The following is a 27,462-nucleotide window of genomic DNA, read 5'->3' on the forward strand; positions in this document are numbered from 1 at the left end:
GGATAAAATGAAAATAATTTTAAGTATTATTTTTATTTCTTGGTATGGATTAGATATACAAAATACTATGTGTCCTTTCCATGTTTGGAGAACTTCTTGAAACAACCTGTCAGATGAGTTCTAATTTGCTAAAACATTTTTCCCCCTTTGTGAGGATAATTTTGCCTTAGAAATTCACATGCAAAAATGTGAAAAGTCCTCCAGAGTACTTGTCATATTTTAAGATCTGTAGAGATGGGTTATGATATAGTAATTATTGGAGTATCACAAATTTGTGTAATGCCTGAAAAACATCCCCTGGGTGGAATTAGCTTATGATAATCACACCATGTGTGAGACCTAATTACTTAATATAAAAATATACTTTTAAGGATATCTTCCACTTATCTGAAACTCAATGGAAATATTTATTACCAGAATTAGGAATTATATGCCTCTTGGCCATGCCAAACATGCCTTATCTTTAACTTCAAAAATAAGTTTTTTAAAAAAATCATTTATTTAGCATTTTGACTTTCAATATGCTTTTAAAGTCTTTAGTTGTGCAAGCTAAAGGCAAACATGCTCAATACACATTACAACAAAAGGAAAACAACTCAACTGCCTATTAATGAAGGGCAACATCACTGGAAAAACACAAATATTTTCTCATATCGTTAATGCAGAATAATAGCATAACGGCTACTGATTCACAGGCTATGGGAGTCAAAATTTACATTTTTTAATTAACTAAGCCCTGATTATAATCTTTTCTCTAAAATAAGATAACTGACCTTGCACATATACAGTCATTCAATTTTTAAACAAATATTTAGTAATTATTCTGTTTGCTATAGTTCTTTTGGGAAGTGAGATACACAAAAATAAAATACCTTCTACTTGTAGCTGAAGTTTTGGTAAGAGAAGGTGACAATATAACTTATATTTATTTCAGAATTACTGGAAACCCAAGTACAAAGAAAGCAGAATCTATATAATCTTAAAAGTAATTGTTTCCAACAATAAAACATCATACAGAATGCCAGGGCCTCCACTGACTGAAAAAGAACAAATTTAGCTTAGGATATAATAATAAACTCAAGTGGTATTATTAAAATGCAAAATTCGAAAACCATCTTGCAAAGTGACGGAATGGGCTTTGTTAACAATTGAGTTGTTCAATTTGCCTAAAAACTGAAAAGCTTTAGAAACCTCCGAGGTGACTTCCTGACCTTTACTGTATTACAAATAGGCCTGATGTTCAAGATCCACATCCATTATATGCTTGAATGAGCTCAGTATTTATTGTTCTTTCATATCATTAAAAGAGCTAAAAGGTTGGGAAAATGCATAATGTAAAGAAAGGTCAAGTGGTAATCATGGTGTGAAATGCTGTTACATGTGTAACTATAATAATTCTTTAGATTTTACGCTCCCTGGAGAGGAAGTTGTTCAAAACTGTTCACCTACAAAGGTTTATTTTGTGCTAAATATAGCTCTGTACTCTAAATGGTGGAATTAGCCTGACCTTTCTCTCCTCGGCATCGGCGATGGCCTTTTCCCGGCTCACTTTCTCCGTCTGAAGCCCGATCTTTGTGATCAGAGCTTCAGCATCGTGATTTCTCAGTTGTAACTCAGCTTCTTGAGAGGCGAGTCTGGCTTTCAGATCCCCTACCTAAAGGAAAAGTCATGACTTTGAAGAAACCTGTGTCAATAACAACAAACATCAGATATAGCTTATTTTTTTAAGTGAATTCAGGGATGCCTAGCAATTTCTATCTTGTGTCTGTTTCTACCCTGATTTGACTTTAATTCCATGTGAAAAAATGCAGCCCCTGTGTTTAAAAAAAAAATGCATTTTTTTTAAAAACACAGGAATCAACAGAATAATGTTTTCCAATGGTTTTGCGGAAAAAGTCATTAACTTATGTCAGCACCAACTAGACATTTATCTTCTCAGCTCAGGGAAGCACCACCAGCTGTCCCCACCTGAGCACATGTCACCCGAGCATGTGTCACTCATGCCCCCTGTGGGGTATAAATATTACTGTTTGTGTTCTTTTTTTTTTTTTAACCACAAAGAACAATCACAACCATTTATTTTGACTCCATTGCTAAAAACACTTCAGGAATTTCATCTTGTGGAACCACACTCCACTGCTATATCCAAGGACGCCTGTAACCTCCCGGCCAACATGGGTTATTTACACTCTACCCTAAAAGGCACAACTGGTACTGGGACTGCTACCTGTACTACTAGAGTTTAAGCTAAGACTGATTTTTTTAGCCTCTCTGTGAACTCAGGGTCACACGGCACAGTCATGTTTGCTTCTCTCTTCTTTTTAGCCGTGTGAAACTAGTCACATGTTAGGCCATAATCAAAATCATCATCCAAGAGATTAGGAGGAAACTTATTTCAAGCCCTGATTTCAATCTCTAAGGAAGCTGTTAGGTCTGAAATATCCAAAGCATCTCAAGCCCTGGAGGCGAGCCTTATCGATGAAGAGAATTCACTTGGGCTCTCTATTACGACCTACGCTAAATCTGCAGAGGGGCCACCTGGCTATAGAAGGGGTTTAGGGCTTTGCTGAAATGCATGAACAGCGCTACGGTTTGGACATACTTCAGACGGCATGGATATCCCGCTCTGCGGGACTGCTGCAAGGGCACACGCTCCAAGATGAAGACATCTTGCTCTGCACACCACCTGATCTTACACTGTCAGGCTTTCTGGTTGTCCACATAGGAGACTATGCTTCCTCTTCATAATAAATTGATTTAAAAAACTCTTAAGGTGCTATTAGATATTCCAACCACATGCACAAACACCTAATGGCAAGAAATCATCAGTAGTCCTTCCATCAAGACCTTGTGTATCTTCTCAGACTTTCTGCCTATTGTTTCTAGCCAGGGGGAATAAGGAGACCCCAAACAGCTGTGAACATGGCAGACACCATGAATCACCTGTCCCTTTCTTTCTTCCTCTCCCCAACCCCCAGCTCAACAACACACAACTGAGATAACTGTCAGGAAACCACAGACTTTCTCTTCTCCTTCTCTGTGACTGATATGCTGCCACCACTGAGATGAACCAGTATGCTACTCCCCGTGCTTTAGTCTCTGTCATTCGGGGAGAAAACTCTCGCAGTGTGGCAGAGGCCCCACCGGTACTGAGTTCAGTTTAGCCAACACTGTCATCTCCTGGGGCAAAGTCAACAGGCTCATTTTGAGTCATCATTCAGAGGGACATAAATGCTCTGGGACACACATCTCTTCCACTTTTAGCTTAACAGGACTCCTAGCAAAAAGTCTTTACTAGGGAAAAGGGTTTTGATTCAAGTGAGATGGAACTGGAGGCACAGGGAGAGGGAAGACAAATGAAAGAGAAAGAAGGCAAAAAGAGTAAGATAAAACATATATAAAAAGAGAGAGCAAAGAAAGACATTCTTTGAAAGTGAAGGAAAAGATGCACATGTAAGAATATATTCTTTGGGGGTTTTCCAGCAACTATTCTTTGCAACACTCAGTCTTGGAAACTGTCGTGGAAACCTCCTCACTCCGGTTTCTCTTTCCCAATCGTGGTCCGTCTACTCACTGCTCAGCACAGATCACAGTGTTTCACCAAAGAGCCATTCCTTGTGTATGAAATGAAGGGGGAAAGAGGCAAGTGATGCTTTGGCCTTCAGACATACTGGAAGGACACGGCCAGAGAGTCCTTCAGGGTGAAAGTCACCAATATACACTCCCCCAGCCAGGTTCTGTCTCATTTCCAGCCTAGGCATGGATGGGCCACCAGCACTCTTGGGGGGAAAACTGGCCCAATTTCTTGAAAAGCATATGGGTGTACAACCCGATGACAAATGCTCTGAAAAGGCCCCGGGAGTTTCTGGCCTTGAGGTGAGGATTGTTTTTTTCCTGTAGCTCTAGAGCCTCGCTGGCCCATCTCCAAAGTCTTTGTCTTCTCTCATTCTAATTTCTTTTACCAGTCACAGAGAGGCAGCTTGGAACTATGGGCTTTACAGAGATCTGGGCTCCAATTCAAAACTCATGGGCTCTGTGGCCTTCAACTCTTTAAGCCTCATGTGTAAAATTTCAGTAGGAACACCTACTTCATAAACTTGTTTGATTTTTAACCATAAAATCTGATAATACGTGTGCAGACCCACACATGATTAACATCCTATGCTAATTCCCTCCTGTTTGACTCCAGGAGGTTAGAGGTGCCGTCCTTCAAGGTAGTGGAGGCCTTATGGTTGAGGATGAAAGCAACACTGGATACTTTCACCTAAGAGAGACAGTGGCTAAAGGGAGCAGATCAGACACCAAGGCCAGAGAAGACTGCTATACTTAGGGACCCCAATCACGACACCCATTATCACAGCATCGGCCAGGAAATGCTGCCTTCACTGGAGGGGTTGAGAATCTGAGACCAAGAGGGATCTGATTTCCATTGTCCTGTGACAAAGTTCCTGATGATAAGCCCAGAGCATCAAAGCAGTGGGAGAGGAGAGGGGAATCAGCTGGGCCTGCTCTGTTCAACATCTCGACACCGCCCAGCACGGAGTCAGGCCTACAACCGAAGGGCTCTCTCCAAACCAGCTGTGATAGTGTAACTGGCTGATCCCTTTCCAGCCTTAGGAAAGCAGGAACTGTGTGTTCTCTGTATCTATCATTAAACTGTAAATTTTAGCACTATGCATCTTATACAAGTGGGTTAAGATGCTGCTTCAAAAGCAAATGTATTTTTTAATTTTAGGAGCATTGATTTCACTCAGTAGTAACATACCCTGGTCATACCTGAGAGGCTGTGGTTTTTAGCTTCTGGATGCCATTCACCAAGTGCTCTTTCTTCTGGGATATCTCGTTTTGTTTCTTCTTCAACAGGTTCTTAAACAGTGATATTTGTTCCAGAAAACTCTTTGGGGTGGTATAGTTGTGTCTTCTCTCATTCTGGTAATACCTGGTACTCATTTCGTTTACGCTAGTGTGAACGTGTGCCATGAAGAGGCTAATAGAATCTTTATCCAGGGGCTGAAACATACACATGGCAATTCACATGAAATTCTCTCAAATGAAAACAAAAATGCAAATTTATAAAAGAAGAAAAATCAGCGAAATTATGCAGTATTTATTTTCTAAAAGCCAGAACAGCTTAGTTTCTAGGAAAACTTAGTCTTTCAGAGATGTCCACGGAATTGCAGAGACGACAAGAAACCTTTCAGCTTTGTAACCTCTTCTTGCCAAGTAGGCCAAAGGATTTGTATGTGCTCCACATACCAAACCCAAAAGCCAAGATGTGACAGAAGCACTGCTTTTCACGACTTGATTTTTATCAAGCGTGTGCAAGAGAAAATGGAGAAATTGAGACCCAGTACTCAGAGAAGTATTTTTGGTGTTGCTTTCAAGCTAAACGTCAGCCAAAGAAAACCAACAGTCACTGAAAAAAAAAAAAAAAAAAAAGGTTAAACTGAGAAATATATAGTTTTATAAGAACTCATGTGGAAACAAACTGGAGGGTAAGGTATAAAAGTCACTGCTCCTGGGAGAAAAATTATTATGATTATATGTATTCTCATTTGGAAACAAACAAAAAATTGAGCAACTCTACTTTGAAGACTTACTGGAGAACCCCCCGACTAGATGTTCTTTCCATTTTGTCCTCTCTGACTTCTGAAGTAGTTCCCTTTTTAATTTGTGGAGTCACATCTCCCGCATTTTAATGATTATTTATTGCATTCTGTACGAGATGAACCAGGTTCAATTAATCAACGGGAGCCTAAAAATCAATTAATATGAATTAAATGAGCTACACCAACTCTTAGGAAAGTCACACATAATTTACCAAAGTGTTGTCAATAAAGCTCAGACAGCTTTGGGGAAATTGCACACAAGCGGCTGGTGATGCAGTTAAACGTTTCAAACCTGTGCCATTAATATCACAACCTGGGGTGCGAGGAGAGACAGGCAGATTCTTGTCGGAGAAGAACGGCTCCAAAGCAATTTCTAAACACTTGGCTCTCCAACCTCACGGAAAACGCTTGACTGGGTTTAAAATATGTACATACCGGACTGTTCTGCATATTAAAAATCTATTGCGCTAGTAACGAAAATGTTTTGAAAGCAAAAGTTAAATACAGAATGATACAAATCCTGAATATTCTTTGTTTCTACTAGATCTGAGACGTATGTACATTACCAAGTAGTGAATTCAGAATATAAATTTATAAGGAAGTTAAGCAACACCATATAAATCATATCCCCTTAGGGATTTTATTTTTTAGAGAACTTGACTACAATATAAACATGGGCAGAAATTCACGCCTGTCCTGTGTGGTTTTAATGAGACTAAAAGCCAGCATGTATATTTCTAAAATATAAATATGTCCCCAGCCAAGTGCAACCTCCTTGCAGAAAAGAAAAAAAAAAACACAAAACCTGGCCTCTGCCCAACCATGATCCTTATGAGGAGGTTCCTCGGCTGCCCTGAAAAGCTTTCTTTAACAACAGTTTCATTTGTAAATCCGCGATGGAAGAAGTGGTTTCCGGTAGAGCTGGAAGTGGCCCGAGACAACTTGTCTCAATGGGGCAAAATAACTATTGTTATCGGACTTAACAAAATGGCACAGCATGGGAGACTTGCAGAGCCAGGGAGCAGCTGGTTGTAATTCACACTGTTTTTCAGAAAACTCTAATCGTTCCAGAACAGACCTCTTTGATGACTGGTCTTCCCCGCATTCTCAATTTGTCACTTTCTCTTATGATAAGGTCAGTAGTGACAGCACTTCCTGACATTAACAGCTGTGGCTTTTAAAAGGGTCATTGTAGAACTACTAATTGCAGTAATTTCATTAGCATAAATTATTTATTCTGCCATTCATTTATCTCCAGTTTTCTTTTGGGGGGGGTGGCAGTGTGGGGTGGGGGGTGACCCGGGAAGAGATGGCTGCCGGTGCTGGTGCAGCTACAGTGACGGTGATGCGATGCTGTACTTTTCACTTTTAGAGCTGGGAGTGGAGAACCTCCTTCCTGCTACATTTGGCCCCTTAATGAAAACCGGTTGATCCCATTTGTAGTCAATTTACAGCCAATCATGGTGAAAGCAAAAATAAAAATAAGCAAAGTGCCAGTATCCAATGGTTATACATCCAAGGTTTCCCCACTAATCTGCTTTGGAAAACATTGTTGAAGCCAATGCATAATCGAATGCAAAGCAGAAACTGTTTTTTCCTTACATTAAGAAAAAGTGTTTAATTTCTACTCTCTGTGATGGCTCACTGTAAGCACAGAAGCACAAACAAATCTCTTCTACTTGGTGTCCTGGTTCTCCAGCAGGGGCAATCGCTGCCACACCAAGTACCCTGGCCACCTGACTCTTCAAGCAAATGCCCAGCATGTCCCCGTTGTTGAAAATGACAGCAAACTTTGAATGAAAACCAATGCCTGGAGGCCAGAATGAAATCAAACACTTTAAGGGTTACATAGGATTTTACACCTCCCCAAGACCAGCAAAGATGACTATATATCTGTACTTTTGAATTCAGTCTTTCAAGAGTATTGTATGCAAGGAAGGGAAAGGAGGCAGATTAAAAAAAAAAAAAAAGGAAAATAGTTTCCCTTTCAAGTTTTTTTTTTTTAAATAAATTTATTTATTTATTTATTTATTTTTGGCTGCAATGGGTCTTCATTGCTGCTCGCGGGCTTTCTCTAGTTGCAGCAAGCGGGGGCTACTCTTCGTTGTGGTGTGCGGGCCTCTCGTTGCGGCGGCTTCTCTTGTTGCAGAGCTCGGGCTCTAGGCACGTGGGCTTCCGTCATTGTGGCACGCGGGCTCAGTAGTTGTGGCTTGCAGGCTCCAGAGCGCAGGCTCAGCAGCTGTGGCGCACGGGCTTAGTTGCTCTGCAGCATGTGGGATCTTCCTGGACCAGGGCTCGAACCCACGTCCCCTACACTGGTAGGCGGGCTCTCAACCACTGCGCCACCAGGGAAGCTCTCCCTTTCAAGTTTAACTTGGGATAATTTCGTAACATATAATGTCGTACACCTACTGTCCATCTTGGTAGTTTTTCTCAGAAATTATTTCTGTGTTAATTTTTCACAGCTTTACTGAAGGATAATTAATATACAAAACTGTACATATTTAATACCTATGTTAATTTTCAATAATTCCAAATCTATTTTTATTTTTTTAATTTCATTTTTTCTGTTTTTTTTTTTTTTTTTTACAGTAGGTCCTTGTTATCTATTTTAAATATAGCAGTGTGTACATGACAATCCCAGACTCCCAATATATCCTATTTGTACTTTTTAGCTCCTTTTGGGTCTGGTCAAAGTAGAGAATCTATTAGCTACAGTGGTTGTAAGTTTGGTTTATTAAATAACAAAAATTTAATAATGCACAAAATGGCAGTATTATATTTGAGCTCCTCTCCTAAACCACTCATAGTGCTAATAGGCTCCCAGGAAAAAATTGTGGAGGCAGCCAGGGATGCGGGGTTTGAATCCTAGGACCTGGGTTAGATTTCCAGTTCTGTCAAATTGGGCAAGTTATTGCATTCCCTGTACTTCCTACTGCCCACAAAATCAAAAGTTAGACTTTCCTCACTCCTTTTTACTCTATTTCTTGTCTTCCTTTCCTTTTACTCCTCCTTCGGAAGAGGCAAACATTTGTGCAATAGTCCAGAGCAGGATTTAAGAATATGAGCTCTGGCATGAAAGTGCCGAATGGGCCCCTTACCCGCTCAGGGATCTTGCGCTTATGGCTGCCAGCCTCTCACCTGTACAACAGGGAAACCAGTGGTCCCTGCTTAGAAGGTTGGTGACGAGAGGTGGGAAACAATGCAAATGCAGGGCAGGTGAACGCAGGGCAGGTGTTACCCTGCTCTTGGTGATGGTAATAGTACCAACAGTAGTCCCAGGAAGATTACCACCAGACAGAGCAGCCACAAGTGTTAAATGCAGAGCCAAAGAGTTTTCTAAATTACATGCTGGTTTTTTGTTTTTGTTTGCTACTTTGGTGAAGGCATTTTATTGTTAGTTTGTTCCTGTTTTTTATTTTTGTCTTTAAACTTTAGAGACCAAGCCTGGGTTAAAGGCAAGTTTGAGTCCAGCATAAGCTAGCAATCTTCCAGGTGAGTTTCCAATCCTCGAAAGAGGTAGCCTTCAATGGCTTACTGACAGAACATTAAAACAAAGACGCAATTGAGGACTAAGGGCATGGGGAGGTAAGATGGAACCCAGCTTCCCCTCTCAGAGCAAGCAGACAAGGCAGGAGATGGATCTGGGGAGGCCAGCACTGGAGGAAAGCCACAAAGCTATAACTAGGATGTAGTGATGCCTCCATTTGATTTAGCTAAACTTTCAACTTAACAGCATGTCCAAGTTCCTGGGCAGCTATAAAAACTGGACCCTGCTTTCCAGGTAGAGGGGATTCCTAAAGTTTTCATAACTGCAAAAACCCTGGAAAGCAGCATTCTACTGCTTTTTGCAATTCTGTCCTAAATTTAAGTAACATGCACAGAGCAAGAAATGTACGGCGAACAGTACATTAGTGTGCATGTGCAAAGGAGAAAGAGGGCTGAAGAATGGGGAATATATTAACCACCACCTGGGCCTTTTCTCATCTGTTTGAATATAGGTTTAAGCCAGTATGAAATTTAGGCAGATTCAATAGAAATTTGGTTGCACTTGTTTCCGTCTTAATCTTTTAAAATGATTTCAGTATTCCTCAGAACGAGGATATTTTTCACAAATTTATAGAATTTCTATTGTACAACGTTATCTTTCCACTTTTGAAATTCATCCTGAATAACCCTCACTTATATTTCAAAGCAAGAACTGCGCTTACAATCATTAACAGAAATGCTGCTGCTAACGTACCTATCACTAACAAAGTGTTGTTTACTGTGCTTCATGCTTGGCCTAAGGTTTTAAAAGGAAGCTAGAGACCAGTCATGAAATCAGTCTTTGAAACACAGCAGTACAATAACTTTCCTCCTCGAGTGGACATTTTCCCATGATTGGTTTGGAAAATGGTAGGAGAATATGCCATTCTTATGTTGCTAAACCTTCAACAAGTTCTGGATGGAAGAGGTGGCAGTATGTGAAATAAAGTCATTTTATTGATAAAGCTGATGATATTGAGCTTGTGTAACTATCTTGAGGTATCACGGCAAAAGGATAGAGAATTTTTACTTGCCAGTTGGTCAACGTGACTGAAAAGGATGGGCATGCACTTCTCCATCTTGCTCAGGTCTTTTTTTCCTACTCCTTCCGAAGCAAATCTCACTCCTCAGAGAGCTTGTCTTTTCACTTCCATTCAATAATTTCTCTTTTCATCAAGCCCTGCTTTCAAGTAGGTCGATTATTCATTTTGACTTGAAAAATCAAAAGTATTACTTACTTTTTTTTAACTAGGACTTATTCATTTTTAAAAACAAATTAATTTGTTTTTGGCTGCATTGGGTCTTTGTTGTTGCGTGCGGGCTTTCTCTAGTTGTGGCGAGCAGGGGCTACTGTTCGTTTCGGTGCATGGGCTTCTCATTGCGGTGGCTTCTCTTGTTGCGGAGCACGGGCTCTAGGCGTGCGGGCTTCAGTAGCTGTGGCTCACAGCCTCTAGAGTGCAGGCTCAGTAGTTGTGGCGCACAGGCTTAGCTGCTCTGCGGCATGTGGGATCTTCCCGGACCAGGGATCGAACCCGTGTTCCCTGGGTTGGCAGGCGGATTCTCAACCACTGCGCCACCAGGGTAGTCCCATTTCTTATCTCTTAACACCTGTTTCTCCTGCCTTTTTTCCTGAATTTTCCTAACTGGGACCCATATACTTCTCAACAAGACCTCCTCCCAATTATCATTTGTAACCCTATTCCCAGGGATGGCCGGAAGGTATCTTCTCCCTCCTTACACTGTGTCTTTCCATCTCCAATTCCAAATCTCCTATGAGGAGAGTATGTTGACACAAAGTCTTCAGATAAATACCTGGTGATACTTCAGTGTCAAACTATTTTGGTCATTCTGTCAGCTGTCATTTTAGTTCAATACCAGGTAACAGAAAAGTAGCACAAACATTTACTTAGACTTGGTCAGCCCACACCCCTGGGTGCTGAGTGTATACTACCTGAAAGTTATATGTCAACACACACAAAACCGCTTGCCTTTAATGAATCCTTTCTCTGTGGCTAAAGGGAGGGGTCACCTTGTGTAAGTACCTTACACTCAGCAAATGAGGCCAATAATTAAGAAGTGCTAAATTATGCTGACAACTCTCAGTCTTAACGGTCGAAATTAAAACTAAGAAAGTGATCAAATTAGTGCTTATTCACAAAATGTAAAAGCTGTTTTTGACCTCTACTGAAAAGGCCCCACGCGTTTGGAGAAGAACATGGACACGTTGCACTGTGAATTATAATTATTGCTCCTGAGTAACGAATTAGGAAGGTGGGAAAGTTAAATAAGCACACAGCACTGGAACGAAATTGACTAATCTGTTTCCAGGCATAATTCAGCTCCATAGAAATGGGAAAGTGCTTTTTAAATTCTTATTTGGCACCCAGCGTCCTATAGGAGGCATCATGATACCACCAAATAGAGCTGAGGACCTGCGAGGAGCCCTCTGGACTTAAAATGATGCAAGTCCTGCCTCGTCCAGTAGATGTCAATGGTCACTGGCGTATCAAAGCTCCTTCAGCAGGAGCTGTTTTTAAGTGGCACCTACTCTGACAGGATAAAGTCTGCACCAGAGCAGCAAAGGCAAGGGGCTTAAAGCACTGTGCCAGACACTAAATTAAACCACACCACCGGCTCTGATTTCCTCCCATTTGAGAAATGAACATTAAGAAACAATGCACGCTGGTCCTTTTCTCTTCCTTACCAAGCCAGCCTGATCAAATGAACTGGATGAAACAGAATTTTGCTACCAAAAGATACATTCAGGCTCTCTTCCTCTTAGTAAATCGGTATTCTGAATGCTTCTTGTAGTTATTAGAAGACAAAATAATTCCCTACATAATTCCAGAAATGCAGTGGACCTAGCAATAGCTGAAGAAATTTGTGTTAGTAACTGTGACCATTATTTGTCATATTTAATGGTTTTCCAGATTTTAAAGTAGAAAATATTTCTGGTAGACTTTATCTAATGCTAGTGTTAGTCTCCACTAAATGGGGTTCCTCTGACTCTTGAGGAAGGCACATAATGTGGAGAACAGCATTTCAGACAGAAATCAATCACTCCTGTGACGGTCTACCACTCTGTTCATGGGAACAAATTTACATATATTTCCCTAAATGTAAGAAAAGCTTTGCAGTGCCCCCCAACCAGTGGGAAAAAGTGAATATCACTTAAAAAAATAGAACCACACGTTAATATTACTCACTCTTTACCCCCCAAATCCTGACGATGTTGTTGCTTTAAAGGTCTAGGTAAGTTCATTCAATGTTAGGGGTGAGTGTAGAGACAGGCAAGAGAAAGAACTTTCTGGATATGAAGAAAACAGTGAAATAGAGGAGTTCATTGTTTTAATTTATAGAAATGTTTTAAATGTGTGTGTGGAGAAAAGAAAGCAAGAGGAGGTATTTGAATATGATAAAACCTCTATCATATACGTCTTTTAGATGTTGCATGACAGTTCTTCCCTGGCAATCCAGCAGTAAGTAATTAGATTAATAGACATTTTGGAAAATACAATAAACCATATATGATAAAGCTGTATATATTATGTATATAAAATATACATATAAATATAAATATGCAATAAAGCTAGCTGCATTACAAATAATTAATTGAAAAAGTAAATATGCCCAGATTTCTAAACATCTGGCCACCAAAAGATATAATATTCAACAAAATGTGAAAGGACTGCTTTGGAAAAGCAGCAGTTACGGGTTTGGGAGGAAAGGAGGCTACAGCAGTTTGCCCCTGTTCACAGCAAAGTTTCAGCTGGAAACAGCCATCGCTCCTTACATATCCCTGATTTTATTTTTGGCTCTGAGAATCACTCTTCCTGCCTGACTTATTCTAGGCACCTTTGGCCTTATCACTCCAAGGAATCAGAAGACAAACCTCCCTGGGAAATGTTCACAATCACCATCCATCCAAACTATCCAATCAGAAAGGTGCTTGACTGACGCACAACATCATTTCTAGGAGGTCTAAATGACACCTTCATATCTATTGATACATTCCTTTTTCTCTTTGAATCTGAATGCTTGAAGTTGTTCTTTTTTTTTTTTCTTTTTTTTCGTTTCATGCAACTTTTAAAAAATGCAATAGGAGGTGGAAACTTCAACATGAGCAAATGACAAACATAATGTATAAAACATAAACCCATAAAACAAAGAAGCATATACATTAGTTGACTTAGTGATTGCTAAATATATGGGGGCTGATTTTTCACCTATCAATACCGTAATGAGAAAAACCACAATGAATTGCCTTACTTTGTTAAGAACAAGCATTGCATGGCTATGGGTGCCTACTTTTTTGTTTAGTTGTGAATGTAAAGGATTTATATTCAGTAAGTCCTGTTCTGATGCAAGTAAGAATGATCCTGGCCTTCTGGTGAGTCAGTGGATGAGTAAGAACTCACTCACGTGCTGTTTGTGTGTGTGAGTGTGTTTGTGTGTCTGTGTGTGTTAGTGTGTATGTGTCTCTGTGTGTGTGTGTGTGTATCTGTGTGTGTGTTAGTGTATATGTGTGTCTGTGTGTGTCTGTGTGTTAGTGTGTGTCTCTGTGTATGTGTGTCTGTGTGTATCTGTGTGTGTGTGTGTGTGTGTGTGTGTGTGTGTGTGTGTATGCACCTCAACCGGATATAAAAAGATCAGCCATCATATGCTGTAAAATGTAAACTCACAAAGATGATCTTATCATCTTAACAAACAAGGACAGCTTTCTGCTAGGAGGTGTATTTTGGAAATTATTTACTGAGGACTTGGGTCCGTGAGAGTGTGTGTGTTTGAGAGAGAGAGAGAGAGAGAGAGAGATTCAGAGGCTGACGCGGCATACCTCAATTCCCTTGGTTTCCTCAATGAACCTCCTGCTGACTGTGACCAGAGCCTCCTGGGGCCAAGCATGGAACCAGTCAACAGCCGTGCAGTTAACCAGGGCTGGGAACTTCCGAGCTCTACTTCTCAGCGTGTGACCAACCGGAGAGAAACACAAAATGATCTGTGGAGACACGGGGGCAGGGCACAAACAGGAGGGTGATGAGTGAGCAAAGAATTACACCGAGACCCTGGACAATGAAAGAAAGGAGCGCAGCCAACCGTGACATTAAACTAGCCTAAAGCACCACAGAGTGGAAAGCAACATTAACCTCCTTGCTAATCAAAGTACAAACCTGCCCCGTGGAACATACAGAAACACTGCTGTGTGCTTTCCTTAAAATTGGTCCCTCTCCTTCTAAACATTTTTGATGATCATCATGCATAGTGGGAAATTCATTCTTTTCTATCACACAAGTTACATTATGACAATTAAAAATAAAAATAAAAACCAAATCTCTATGATAAAATAATACCAAGACTTTCATCTTCTGTCTCCTATTCTGTAATTCACCAGTCTCCATAAAACTGTGTAAGATACTTTTAAGAAAACAGTGTTTTATCACATTCAATGTTTACTTTGTTTCCATTTTGTTTGCATAAAATACATTCACTCCAGTTCATACTTAACATTTTTAAAGGAGTAAAAATTTCAGTTTATACATGATCCTGATGAGAAATTTGTAAGTTTTCAAAGTTTTATTTAAGTATTTAATGACTTCAGAGTTAAATTGGAAAGTTTCCATACTCTTTTTAGTGACACAGGGCTGCTTTCTGTCAGGAGTGCCTGAGTTCAGCTGTGACATGTGTCACAGAAGCTCAGTGAGGGAAGCAGGTTATCAGGAGTCCAGTGGGTCTGAATATCCTTTCTGGGCTCGTCAGACGTGGTGCCCTGTGTCAAGTACTAGCACAAAAGAGGTGTTTAGGGAGCTCCCTTTTTGTCCTCTGCCTTCTTTCCCAAGTCAGTGTGGACTTGAGGGCACTGGGGAGACTGATGCCAACTGGGGTAAGGTCTGAGGATGAGTCTTGGTTTCCTTTTTTCTAGACGTGGCTTGCACTTGATGATATGAAACAAACCTCTGCAGTTCTTTCAATGAAGTCTCTCACACTTTGAGATAAGGCAACTAACAAAATCACTTTTCAAGGGATATATTTTTTCCACATAGTATTTTAAAATTGTCATAAAAATCATAAAAATATGTGAAACCATATATTCTCGTTTAACAGGTGTTTTTACCATATTAATTTTATATACTATGGCTCTTCAACAACTCAAGAGATGAATCCTAAGATCTAAAATGATTTTCAACAATGCATAAACTGACCGATCATTTCTTTTTTATATTCAAGAGTCTAGTTACACACTGAATAATTGCTGTAATATTGCATGTGCTAAGTTAACGAGCCTCAGTTACAAGGCAGAATTTTCACTTAAATCTCAGTGTTTAGGTTTCTCCTGACAGCCTTGTCTCCCTATACATGAGTATTTCTCCTTAATGTCCTAGAAGTTGGTTTTCTACACCCAACTTACCTCTCATTCATGACAATTTTAGAGACTTCATTTATACATAATTGTAGCAAAGAGAGGGGGGTAGGGGAAAGCATCATTTATTTGAGGTCCTAAATATGTCCACCATTTCTACACTTACTCTGTTTCTACACTTACTACCAGCATACTATCAGGTCTGAAGAATGTGTTAGAAAACAAAGTATCTGAACCATGTGTGGTGAGCCTCAGGAACAAAATACTTTGAGTTAATTTAATGATATGCCTTAATTATTTATTGAAAGATAATATAGAACACTGATTTAAAGAATTATTTTCCTTTTCTACAATTCTACAGTTGAAGACATTTTTTTTTCCTATGTTATTTATTGTGGCGTAAATAAGGATCCTCACAATGCTATCTAAATTTCACATGGAGGGCAGATGGCAGGAGACGAATGGTTCTCAAAGGATTTTTAGGAGCTAGTTAAAAATGCAAATTCTTGGACTTACTCCAGACCTGGGGAATCAGAAACTCTGGATGGGGCTTGGCAATCTCTGTGTTTGCAACAAGCCTCCAGGTGATTCTGACACCCACAGCTATAACCTAATAGTCTTAAAATTTCTATGGGAATACCTAAACGATATATTTACATTTTTAACGCTTTTGCATTTGGTGAAATACTCATAGAATCTAAGTCTCTATTATATACAGAGTGAAGTAGAAAATTTAGAGAATTTTAAATAAGTTAGATAATCATTAATAACCTCAGTTCTATCAGATAAATTAGACCCTGGGAACTAAATTAGAGAAATATGCTTGTTCATTAGTACTTCTTACGAAGGGAAAGGACAGTAGCACACTAGCCTTGAGGAGTGCAATGACTGCCCCAATTTCTAGCTTTGTTAGAAATCTAGCACAGAAATTCTCTCCATCCAGCTTTCCTGGGTAGTATTCTGAGAGCCTATGCTAATATCTTGAAAGCGTTGGCTGTTCTGCTCTTTTTAAAAATAGTCTCCACAACTTTTTAGAAAACCTGGAGTAAACTCAAGTTGTTGCCTCAAGGAACACTACTGTGGTGGGCGGGGGGAATCATCCTATAATTTTCCTGTTGCATTTCCCTAATTTCATGAGAGATTAACATAGCAAAGAATTTATAAGAAAGACAAATAAGTGATTAGAAAAAAGGGTGTGATGCTATCTATAATTTACTTTTTCAGCATCGTTAAAATTGTAAGACATTTAACGTGTACAATATGATGATTTTATAAACATAGACACTGTGAAAGGATTTCCCCCCATTGAGTCAATTAACATATCCATCACCCCATATATTTACCTTTTTGTTGACTAAGTGTTCTGCCTGGGACTTCTAGTATTATGTTGCATTGGAGTGGTGAGAGTGAAAAGCCTTATCTTGTTCCTGATCTTAGAGGAATAGCTTTCAGCTTTTCGCCATTGAGTATAATGTTAGCTGTGGGCTTATCATATATGGCCTTTATTATTTCAGGTACGTGACCTCTATATCCACTTTGTTGAGAGTATCTATCATAAATGGATGTGTATTTTGCCAAATGCTTTTTCTACATCTACTGAGATGATCATATCATTTTTACCCTTCATTTTGTTAATGTGGTGCATCATAATGATTGATTTGTGGATGGTGAACCATACTGCATCTCTGGAATAAATACCACTTGATCATGGTGTATGATATACTTTGAATGTACTGTTGAATTCAGCTTGCTAACATTTTGTTGAGGATTTTTGCATCTATGTATCAAGGATATTGTCCTGTAATTTTCTTTTTTTTGTGGTGTCCTTATCTGACTATGGTAGCAGGGTAATGCTGGCCTTGTAAAATGAGTGTTCCTACCTCTTCTGTTTTTTGGAAGAGACTGAAAAGGATCAGTGTTAATTCTTCTTGAAATATTTGGTAGAAGTCACCAATGAAGCCATCTGGTCCTGTAAAATATACCTTTGAAATACTTCAGTCTATTACAATATGCATGTGAATACTCATCTTATTTTACAACTTAGGGGCCATTATCTGGTTATTATCATTATTATCTGAAGTATGCCAATAGAGGCGCATGGGCTCGGGATGCTTAACCAGCATTTCACACATTCTAATGGAAGCCTGCATTGCAAAGTCGGCTACCTGGGCTCTTAGCTAACTTCTCTCATCAACATAAATGGTTGGTTAGTTAGCATCAAGAATACTGGATATGATTGTTCAATGATGAAATGAGTAGTGTTCAAGATATCTTAGAAAAATAGAAATATCTGTACTTGCACCTCTACTGTTCTATGAACAAAATAGGAAAAGCTACATCTCAAAGTAGCCGAGTAATCCCCTTGACTCTTTAGACTTCGGATTTTGACCAGTCCTGTGTCCTGTGGTAAACAGCTTATGGAAAGTTTCTGTATTTTTATGTGATCCCAATGAGAAGATCAGCTTAACCCTACCATGAAAATATTTCTATATCTGCCTCAAAGGAGCTTTCCAATTAGGGCTAGTCAGGTTCCTAAAAGGACAGAGTTGGGATTCCAACAAGTTTACAGAGCAGATTTTAAGACTTCAAGACTTGTTTTAAGTTATGTGCTACACATAAACTCTATGTGTACCAGAGTTCAGTCTGAGACTTCTTTCTTTGAAGCACATCTTAAATTGGAAGATTTGGGGAGAACATTCCCCATCCCCTGAACAGGTGTCATCTACCTCCAAGTATTGAAGGTCCCTGAAATATACCCCCAAATAGTTCCTGACAATTGCAAATGACCAAATTGGCTTAAGTTAGTTTCCAGCAGTGGATTGGAAAGAAAAGTCGGCTAAGAAAATAAAGTTAAAAATGCCTTAGACAGCTGTGCTCTTTTCTAAAAGCAAATTCTCACAAGTAAAAAGCAAACCCTGGAATCACCATCTATATATTTTCTACAGCTCTAATATTTGGATGTCAGGAACTTGCTTTTGGAATCCATACTATAGAATTTTCTATTCCCTTTTTTTTCCCCTCTACACAGGTGTTAAGACTCATTTGCAATAACCCTCTTTTCATTGTGCTTTGTAATACATTTCAATTTCTTTTAGATAAGATCCCATGTAAGTACACATTAATTTGCATATCACTAACAGGCCTCAGTCCATTTCGTCTTGTAATGGAAATTTGAATTGCTATTATCAGTGTATTTTTTTTCCAGCTGATATAGTTCATTCTCAGAGGGAATCTTCCCACACGTTCACTTCAGAAGCTTCTATCCATAATTTGTGTTTGCATTTATCCTCAAAAGTCTCAGCATTTTTCAAGACTGATAAGATCTGAATCTTACTGAGAGAATCCTCCCAGGAATGGAGGTTTAGCCTAGAAACGATTCCTCGGTTTGACTGTTTTAACATCACCTTATTATCTTTATATATTTTCCTGTATCATCCCCTCACCTAATAACCTTTTAACTTCAATTATTTTTTATGAGATGCAACAGCATCTTCACCATACACACATTCTATGCATATTTACATTTATTTTCTTTCTAGGTAACACACAATGAAATCATTCCCACAGCCTTTCATGTGTGTATATTCTCCAGTACAGATTTTTACAAGAGTTAAAAATTTTTTTCATTGGAGAGTTTTAGTTCTTTTCTTTCTTTTTTTTTTTTAAATGAAAACTCTTCAATTCATAAAGAAATTGCATGTGGAAGCCCAATAGATAGCAAAGAGCAAATGCATTCTTGAGGAGTAAAAACAGTAGGAATTATATTCCCCGCTATATTTCCCTTCCTATAGATTAATCCTGTATATATGAGGAGAAGAATCCCTTGTCATAGTTGCCCTGCTTGTCTCCAGGGCTGACGCTGCCCACACATTACCTTCCAGGCCAGTCTGCAGCCCCATAACCTCGTATAATAGTGTTTTTCTTTTTCTAAAACAGAAAATCAGACGCCTGAATATCTATTAAGTGGGTCCATATGTGAACCACGTTATGCAAGGCTTTTGCCTTATGATCTGTGCTGCTCTGCTAGCAGCGTGGTTGCATTTTTGCTGACACAATGTGATAACTCGATACATGTGCAGTTGGGAGAACAAGCGCCATCGGTGCTGGCAAACCCCATTTTTAGGCATTTAGCATATGATATAGGCAGCATTTCAAATTGGTAGTGTAAGGAAAGAGTCTATGGTAAGAGGTGTTGGGACAATTTGGGGGAGAAAAAGTAGAAAAGCCACCTTATACTGCACAAGGCAATCCAGGGCTAAACATTAAAGATACGATAAATTAATTTAAAGAAAATTCAGGATAATATTTTCATAACCACAGAGTACGAAAATGCTTCCTAAAAAGCCGTAACACACAAAATCCATGAAGAAAAAAAATCAGACATATTTAATATATATAAATGTAAAACAGAAGTCATTGTAAACAAAATTAGCAGAATTATGGTGAACTTTGAAAAGAACTGGCAACACTAAAACAGACAAGGACATTATGGACATATGGCTATTATTCAGTTATATAAAGAGCTCCTATAAATCAATAAAAAGTCTAACAAACCAATAGGAAAGTTGGCAAAGGGTAAAAATGGATAAAGGTTTCCTACACTTATTTAAAATAAAGCATGTTTGAGTTAAATAGTTCATTCCATACAACAAATTCTTAGAATCATTTGATTTTTTTTTTCCCCCTGTGGGAGACTTCGAATCAAAAAGGCAAAGAGAGAGGTAAAGAAAATAGTGAGAGATGTGAAAAAAAACATAGTTCTGAGTATGTACTTTGTATGTGTGTCTATACACATAGAAAACTGGAAGAAAATATACCAATATGTTTCCAGTTGTTATCTCTAGGCAATATAACTGAGCATAGTTTTTATTTTCTTCATATGGTTCTGTATTTTTAAGTTCTCTAAAATGAACATATATATCTTATATTATCAAAAATGAATCTCCTCTCTCTATATATATACATATATATAACATATACTTAATGTGTATATATAATACATAATATATATAATTTTTTAAAATACAGAACCATATGAAGAAAATAAAAACTACACACACATACCCCCACCCATAGATAGACAGACAGACAGACAGTTAGATAACCAAACACACAGATAACTAAAATCTTGGGAAAGAATCAGGGGCTGCTACATACACTAAGGGTTCTTTTCCTTATGGCATCACATGGCCAGGAAGGAAGGCAAGAAAGAAGAGTTTTCAGGTTAACTAAAGTTATTAGGAGAGAAGATGAGAGTACTATACTCTAAGGGTAAATGAGAATTATGCAGGAAAGGATGCACACATACACAGATGTGAAGGAGAGGAGGCACTTGGCATTGACTCACCGGTTTACTTCAGCCCATCCAAGGACAGGCATCTGATCATCATTAATGGGCACTGCCCTGTGGAACACAGAGGTCACATTTCACATGCCAACCGGTTCTCACTACCCCTGCATTCCAAATAGGAACTGAGTTTGGGTGGTGAGCATGGGTAATGGGGTGGTAACTACACATCATTTAGCTTGACCTGCCAGGTGTGCTCGCCAACTCTTGTAACACATTAAGCTTCCCGTGTTGCCCAGCTAGGAACATGTGCAAAGGAAGCATCAGCTCAGCAGAAACTCTGAGTCTTTAGCACATGCTGGTGAATATCACAATATATGAAACTAACAGAGACATCCATTGTTCCTTAGAAAAGATTCTGAGGATGTGCGGGTAATACACACAGATGAAGAGAAAGAAGCTGCCATTTTCTTGCTAAAAGGAGACCCGTTTCTTTGCCGCATCATTTCTCCCTCAGGGTAAGGCGCTGACCACTGAGCTTTCTCATGATGCAGCAAGCTAAGTGAAGGCCAAGAAGGATGAGAAGTATTTGAGGAAGAGATCTTATTCCTCCTTAGCATTTAAAACACAAAAAACAAACAAACAAAAATCCTCCTACTCATTTTAGTAGGGAAGGGATAAATTATTCAATTAGTAATCCTGTGACAATAGGGAAAATGATCCATACCTAACTCCAAAATAAATTCTAGCTTGTACCAAGGTGCATACGAAAAAACGTGACTGTGAAAAGGCTCAGACAACAACAGAGGTAAATATAAAACTGATCTCCGTTTTGGTAAGGCCTGCCAAAGCATAGAATCCCAGGAAACGCGTAAAAGAAAGGCCTGATGATTTAACAATATGAAAATGCAAAACTTCTGTACAATTTCTGTACTATATGAATATTAGTAAGTTCAAAAAGAACAACCAGGTCATTATCTCAAGAGAGGCGGCAAAGGAATCCAATAGGTAGATATTTCCTTGACAATATACATCCTGAGTCAAAAGCCAACATATAATGTAATAGTGAAACATTAGAAATACCTTCTTTCGTAGATTTGCCAATGCAGTGAGGAAGCAGAACGGATAAACAGAATATTAGGAAAGACAAAATATCATTATCTGCAGGCTATATATCAACCAACTAATAGAAACGACTGATGAGGCAGTAAGGTAGCTGGTTACAAAACTAAAAATCAACAGCTCTCCTATATAGAAACACTATACCAGTAGAAAATTTTATGAAGGAAATAGTCCTTCTACAAAAGCAATGTGACCTTCTATCATGAAGATTCAATTCTCCCTAATTTAAAAAAAAGCTTTCAGCAGGATTTCAACCAAAATTTAAATGAAATGTGTTTAGAATCTAACAAAATGATTCTGCTGTTTATCCAGACATTAAAAACATGTAAAAGCAACAAAGAAAAACTAGATAAGGGCAATGAAATACTAGATACAAAAAAGTATAATAAAGTTTTCATACCTTACATAGTACAGAGCTGGAATCAGTAGGAGTAACAAGAAAGTAGAATAGAGGATGTGGAAATAGACCCAGTTAACATGGCTATCTGGCATATAATAAAGATGGCCCTTTAAATCAGTAAGGAAGAAATACATGGTGTTCAGATAAAAACACATCTTTTGGGGGAAAAATAAAAGTAACCTGAAACCTCTCGGCTCACTCTTTGTCATAAACAATAATAAATATATTCCAGATGTAGCATAGTTTTAAGCATAAAGCATGAAAGCATGCAGGCCCTGGAATGGCTGGTACCGCTCCTATTCTAAACCAATTTCCAATTTTATTCATAAAGCCTTTGTGACAAGATCAAATATTCACTTTCCCATACTCCCTGGTAGGTGGAGGTGACAAGGGACACACTTGTGATCAGTAAGACATCAGCTTAGGGATCTGGGGGGAGCTTTGGATTCCTGATTCAGAGAGCCCCAAATCTCCTTCCCCACTCTTTCTTCCTACTGGGAACATAGACCCTCCTGCACTCATCGTGCGATCATGAGGCAGGAAGCAGCAGGGTGGTCACTGGCAGGAGAGAAAGATGGAAAAGCATGGGTCTGTAAGGGGATTACTGAGCTAGTCTGGACTCTGATGTGGGAGGGAGGCTTTCTGGAACTGTTCTTGGACATTCTCTTCATTTGTAGCCCAAATGAGTTCCAGTTGCTTCTAGTGAAGAGTTTTTAAATCTTGGAGAGAAAAACGCTTTCCTAAATATGTAAGAAACCCCAAATCCATAAAGGCAAACACTGATTAATCTAGGATAAAAACTTAAAAATTTTTCCAGAGTTATAAACAAATAAACAGACATGTACCATGTATAGATTTAAAAGATAAATGATAGAACAGGAAAAATATCCAACACATATATATAAGCCTAATCGCTTAATATGCACAGAACTCATAAGCAAAAAGCCATGTACAATTCAATGGAAAAGTGGGTCCTTTATGATTCAGCCTCGGAGGTTACTCAGCATCCCTTCTGCTGAACTATACCCTACCCTGTTAGCTGAAGCAGTCATAAGCCCACCCAGATCCAAGGAGAGGGGACCTGAATCCCACCTGTGAGTCAGAAGAGCATCAGAGAAATTGCAGGCACAATTTAAAACTGCTACAAGCTGTAACTATTGAATTTAGCAATTCCCCTGTTAAGAATTTATCCTAAAAAAGCAAGCAAAGCTGTGTATACAAGATGCATGTAAAGGACGCTCATGCTAGCATTATCTGTAACAGTGGTTGTCGAATTTCAGCATGCTTCAGAATCACCTGGAGGGTTTGTTAAAACATAGATTTCTGGGTAGCACCCGGAGTTTATAATTTAAGAGTTCTGGGGTGGGGCTGGAGAACTTGCATTTTTGAAAATTTCCTAGGTGACGTTGATTCTGCTGCTCTGAACAACAGACTTGGACTGCTGCTGATTTATTACATTACTATCTCACATTCTATTATTGTACTTATTTTCCCATTTCACAAAGAAAATCTGATCCAAATATATCGCAATGGAACAGGGAGAAATCCCCGGCCTTGTTACAACCTGGCCAACAGATGTTTAGTCACATTTTTGATGGGCAGAAAACTCTTTGGGCAACTGAACCTTGAATTCTGATTTCTAACCTCAGCCCAGAATTGCTCAGTAAGACCAATGTGGAATTTGAAAGAGGAGGGCGGAGAAGAATCATAGTTACTCTATTCCTTCACCTCCTCACAGAGGTATATTCACAGCTAATGCCACTTCCCATCCCTTCCTGCATACTCCAGGCTTTACAGGAGCCGCAAAGTCCATTCCTAACTTTATTTATTTATTCATTTATTTTTGCGTTGGGTCTTCACCACGGGCTTAGTTGCTCCGTGGCATGTGGGATCTTCCCGGACCAAGGCTCGAACCCGTGTCCCCTGCATTGGCAGGAGGATTCTCAACCACTGTGCCACCAGGGAAGCCCTCTGTTCCTAACTTAACAGGTGTGGAATACTAGAAGGAGTAGCAAAGTAGTAAATTTTCTAGGTTACTAAGCATTACTATACTAGGAAGTCTCAATTTTCCATATTAGCATTTTAAAATAGTTTTCTGCCATGAGTTTGGAGGGGCTTCTTGTTCTAATACTTCATCCTTCCTGCTGCTCTTATTTGGTTATATTATATCCCTATATGCTACACTAAAGCATGGAGTAGTCTCTGTGGAGGAACCGTGGGTTGAGCCTCAGATCATGTGAGTGATAGGCCATAATTATTTGCCCTGAAGTACTAACATAATAGTCACTTCCTTAACTCAAACTCTTCCTCTGCTCCCTTAATGATTTACAAAACCCTTGCTTCACCCCAATTTACTTTCCCAGCCTGATCCACCTGGTTCTTCCTACAGGAACTCTCCATCCCAGTCACTTAGAGCTATCTGGGGTTTCTCCAAATATGCACCGTGCATTCCACCTTTACTCTTATATAAATGCTATTTCCTCTCCCTGAAAGTTCTTCCCCACCCCATCGCTTCCCCATGAATTCCAAGCCACACCTGACACACAGCACATCACTTCCTCCAGGAGGGTCTAGTGCCATCAGGAAGGATGCTGTACTCCTCTGGAATCACACGGCACCATTCACGCTGGTCCCACACTACCATTATTTGTGGTGTCTCTTGTCTCCTGTAATAGTGTAAGTTCCTCAAGGACAGAGACCATGTCCAGCTCACTCGAGTAGTGCAATCTGCTCAGAGCAATGCTTTGTAGGAGCCCAGCATCATGGGAAACTTGAAGAAGGTGCCCTCCAGACACTCATGGAAAAATGCAAATGTCCTTTCAAAAAGAATGACTGGATGTCCTTACAAAATGAATGAGTGGAATTCAAACTTGTCATATGAATTGTGAAACAGAACCATAGCAGAGTTCTAACAGCATGTTTAACTAAACGCAAGTAAAGCAAACGTTTCTTACTTTCAGCTGTAGTCGCACCCGGGCCAAAAAGAATTTCCAACAATTTTCTCTGGAGTCCACCATGCCCAGACCATGAACTTCATTACGAATTCCGGAAATTATCTTGTCTACATCTTCATCACTGAACAGATCAGGGATTTCCCCTGCCCCCAAAGGAATGAGTAGAATTATTAAAAGACTGCCACAGTTTAAATTTTAGACATGACTTGAAATGCTTTATAATACAAAGTTCACCTTTAATGATAAAGAGTTTGAAACAGAAACGCAATTTTTCTTTTTGCATTTACAAGACACACAGCACACTGAGGACAAGCTATGACGAATCCACCCACTAAACTCGCACATGTAGGAATAACATTTGCTTCACGGAAGGCCTCTCCAAGGCATCTCACATCCGCAGGCAGACTAAGAAAGAATATACTTCAAATTTGTTAGGTTTATAGGTTTCTCCCCAAAGAATGCCCCAGCAAACATCTCAAAGACAAATTATCTCTATTTAAAGTTCACTGAAACTACAGATCATTTGTCTTTGGGAAGATCTTTCATGAAATGTGTTGATTTAATCACCTGATGCCAGCAAGTCATTAATCAGCACGAGAAAGCTCTCATCTAGAACCTGTGCATCTGTCAGCAGGAACGCAGTGGGCATGTTCTTGGCTCCGGTTCTGACGTACAAATTGGCAAGATCTACCTGTAAGGAAAGGAGGCCATTATTCATGCTGTATTAAAATGCTGGTGTGACGCTGGGAGTGTGTGTGCGAGGGCTAGGGAGAGTTGAGGCGCTACAATGGGAGGGCTGTGTGCTGCCCTTTCCCCTGTTTACATATCCTTTCCTCACAGTGACCATCTTCTTACGGGGGCAAACAGCATGATGTCACCTCCATTTCTGGCATATAATGATGAGTATCATGTTTGGGGCCTAATGGAGCCCAAGACGCAAATAGGCTCCTGAGAAACAACTCCCTTCTAATTCGAGTAAAAGTGAATGCAGTAACGCCACTGTCAAGCAATGCAGTAAAAAGAAGTTTTTGGCTCATTTCAACAGCTGTCTACTTCACTGGCTGGTGACTTACGTAGTTAGTTTTATTTAGTAATACTGAAAGCATGTGGTTTATTTTTTTTTTGCTTTAAAATAGCACTTGCCACAAACTCTAAGTACTATTTTGTAAGTACTGTTGTAATTCAAAAGCAAAATTTTAAGAACACGTCAGAGCTTCTTGACTGTGTTCCCATCATATTTTATTTTCATAATCTGATCCAAAGTGGAAGAAATCTCTTCGTGCTTGTAAAAAAAAAAGTATCTTCTTTTTCCCCCCCTCCATCGTATGGGTCTATGAATACTGCTGATTATCAAGTATGGTCAATGCGAAAGAAAAAACATGTTTGTGTGAGCAAGTATTTAATAAAATATTTTCTGAGCCAGTTCTACAGGCTTATAGGCTTACATACCTGTAAATGTTGGTAGCAATTTGCTATTACTAATCTGACCATGGAGGAGAAACAGCCAACTAAATCCTCTAAAGAGCTTTCCCCCGTCTCCATGGATGACGGGGGCACTTATATCCTGGGGCAGAAGGGGCGCGGGTACGCCCATCACTGTACTTACCCGAAGTTCTTGGATGCCAAAGCCTTCGGTCAGAGTGATCTGGAAGACCTCGAGGCTGCAAACGTGGGCTGCCAGGCGGGACAGGCTCTGCTTGCCACTGCCCCCCACTCCAATCAAGAGCGCATAACCCCGAGGAGTCCGCAGGATCCGGCTGATGCGACACCTGGGGAGAGAAAGCGCGCCCCCTGCAGATGATATCCAACGAGCCCCGGGGCCATGTCTATTTCATTTTTCACATATTTAGATACTAAATTCCGACTTTCATTTCAGACTTTCCGTCCCTGTTCCTCTGTTTTCCCATTAAACAAAGATGATGCCCGAGTCTGCCCCCGCATCGCTTGCCTAACAAACCGTCCTGGCTGATGACATCTGGACCCTCACTCCTGTATTACTCTCCACCAGAAGAGAACAGAAAATGAAGACAAGGCCTTTCATCAAAGCATCACATTTTCCTGATAAGCAAGAAAGATCCCAACCTCACGTCAGCATCCACGTACAAGGACATCAAAGGGGGAATATTTTTGGGCCAGAAACCCTTGCTGTAGAATTACTGTGGAAAGAATGGATTTGTTCAAACCGACGAACACCTCACATGTGACTT

At 39.6% G+C, this 27,462-nt stretch overlaps 1 protein-coding gene and 1 long non-coding RNA gene across 4 annotated transcripts in view; one reads left to right on the forward strand and one right to left on the reverse strand.

Annotated features, from left to right (window-relative positions):
• Positions 1–27,462, forward strand: part of LOC309631856 — a 916,236-nt gene that overhangs the window by 270,486 nt on the left and 618,288 nt on the right. The window lies entirely within an intron of this gene.
• DNAH11 (dynein axonemal heavy chain 11) overlaps positions 1–27,462 on the reverse strand; it is a 318,101-nt gene that overhangs the window by 101,799 nt on the left and 188,840 nt on the right. For all 3 annotated transcript variants that reach the window (XM_082398151.1, XM_082398152.1, XM_082398153.1), the window contains exons 52-57: positions 26,862–27,024; positions 25,823–25,946; positions 25,256–25,398; positions 13,972–14,133; positions 4,777–5,010; positions 1,508–1,654 (exon numbers count right to left, since the gene is read on the reverse strand). In XM_082398151.1, the coding sequence (XP_082254277.1) occupies positions 1,508–1,654; positions 4,777–5,010; positions 13,972–14,133; positions 25,256–25,398; positions 25,823–25,946; positions 26,862–27,024 (973 nt within the window). The remainder of the gene's footprint in view (positions 1–1,507; positions 1,655–4,776; positions 5,011–13,971; positions 14,134–25,255; positions 25,399–25,822; positions 25,947–26,861; positions 27,025–27,462) is intronic.

This window comes from Balaenoptera borealis (genome assembly GCF_965194805.1).
Source record: "Balaenoptera borealis genome assembly, chromosome: 7".
NCBI lineage: Eukaryota > Metazoa > Chordata > Mammalia > Artiodactyla > Balaenopteridae > Balaenoptera > Balaenoptera borealis.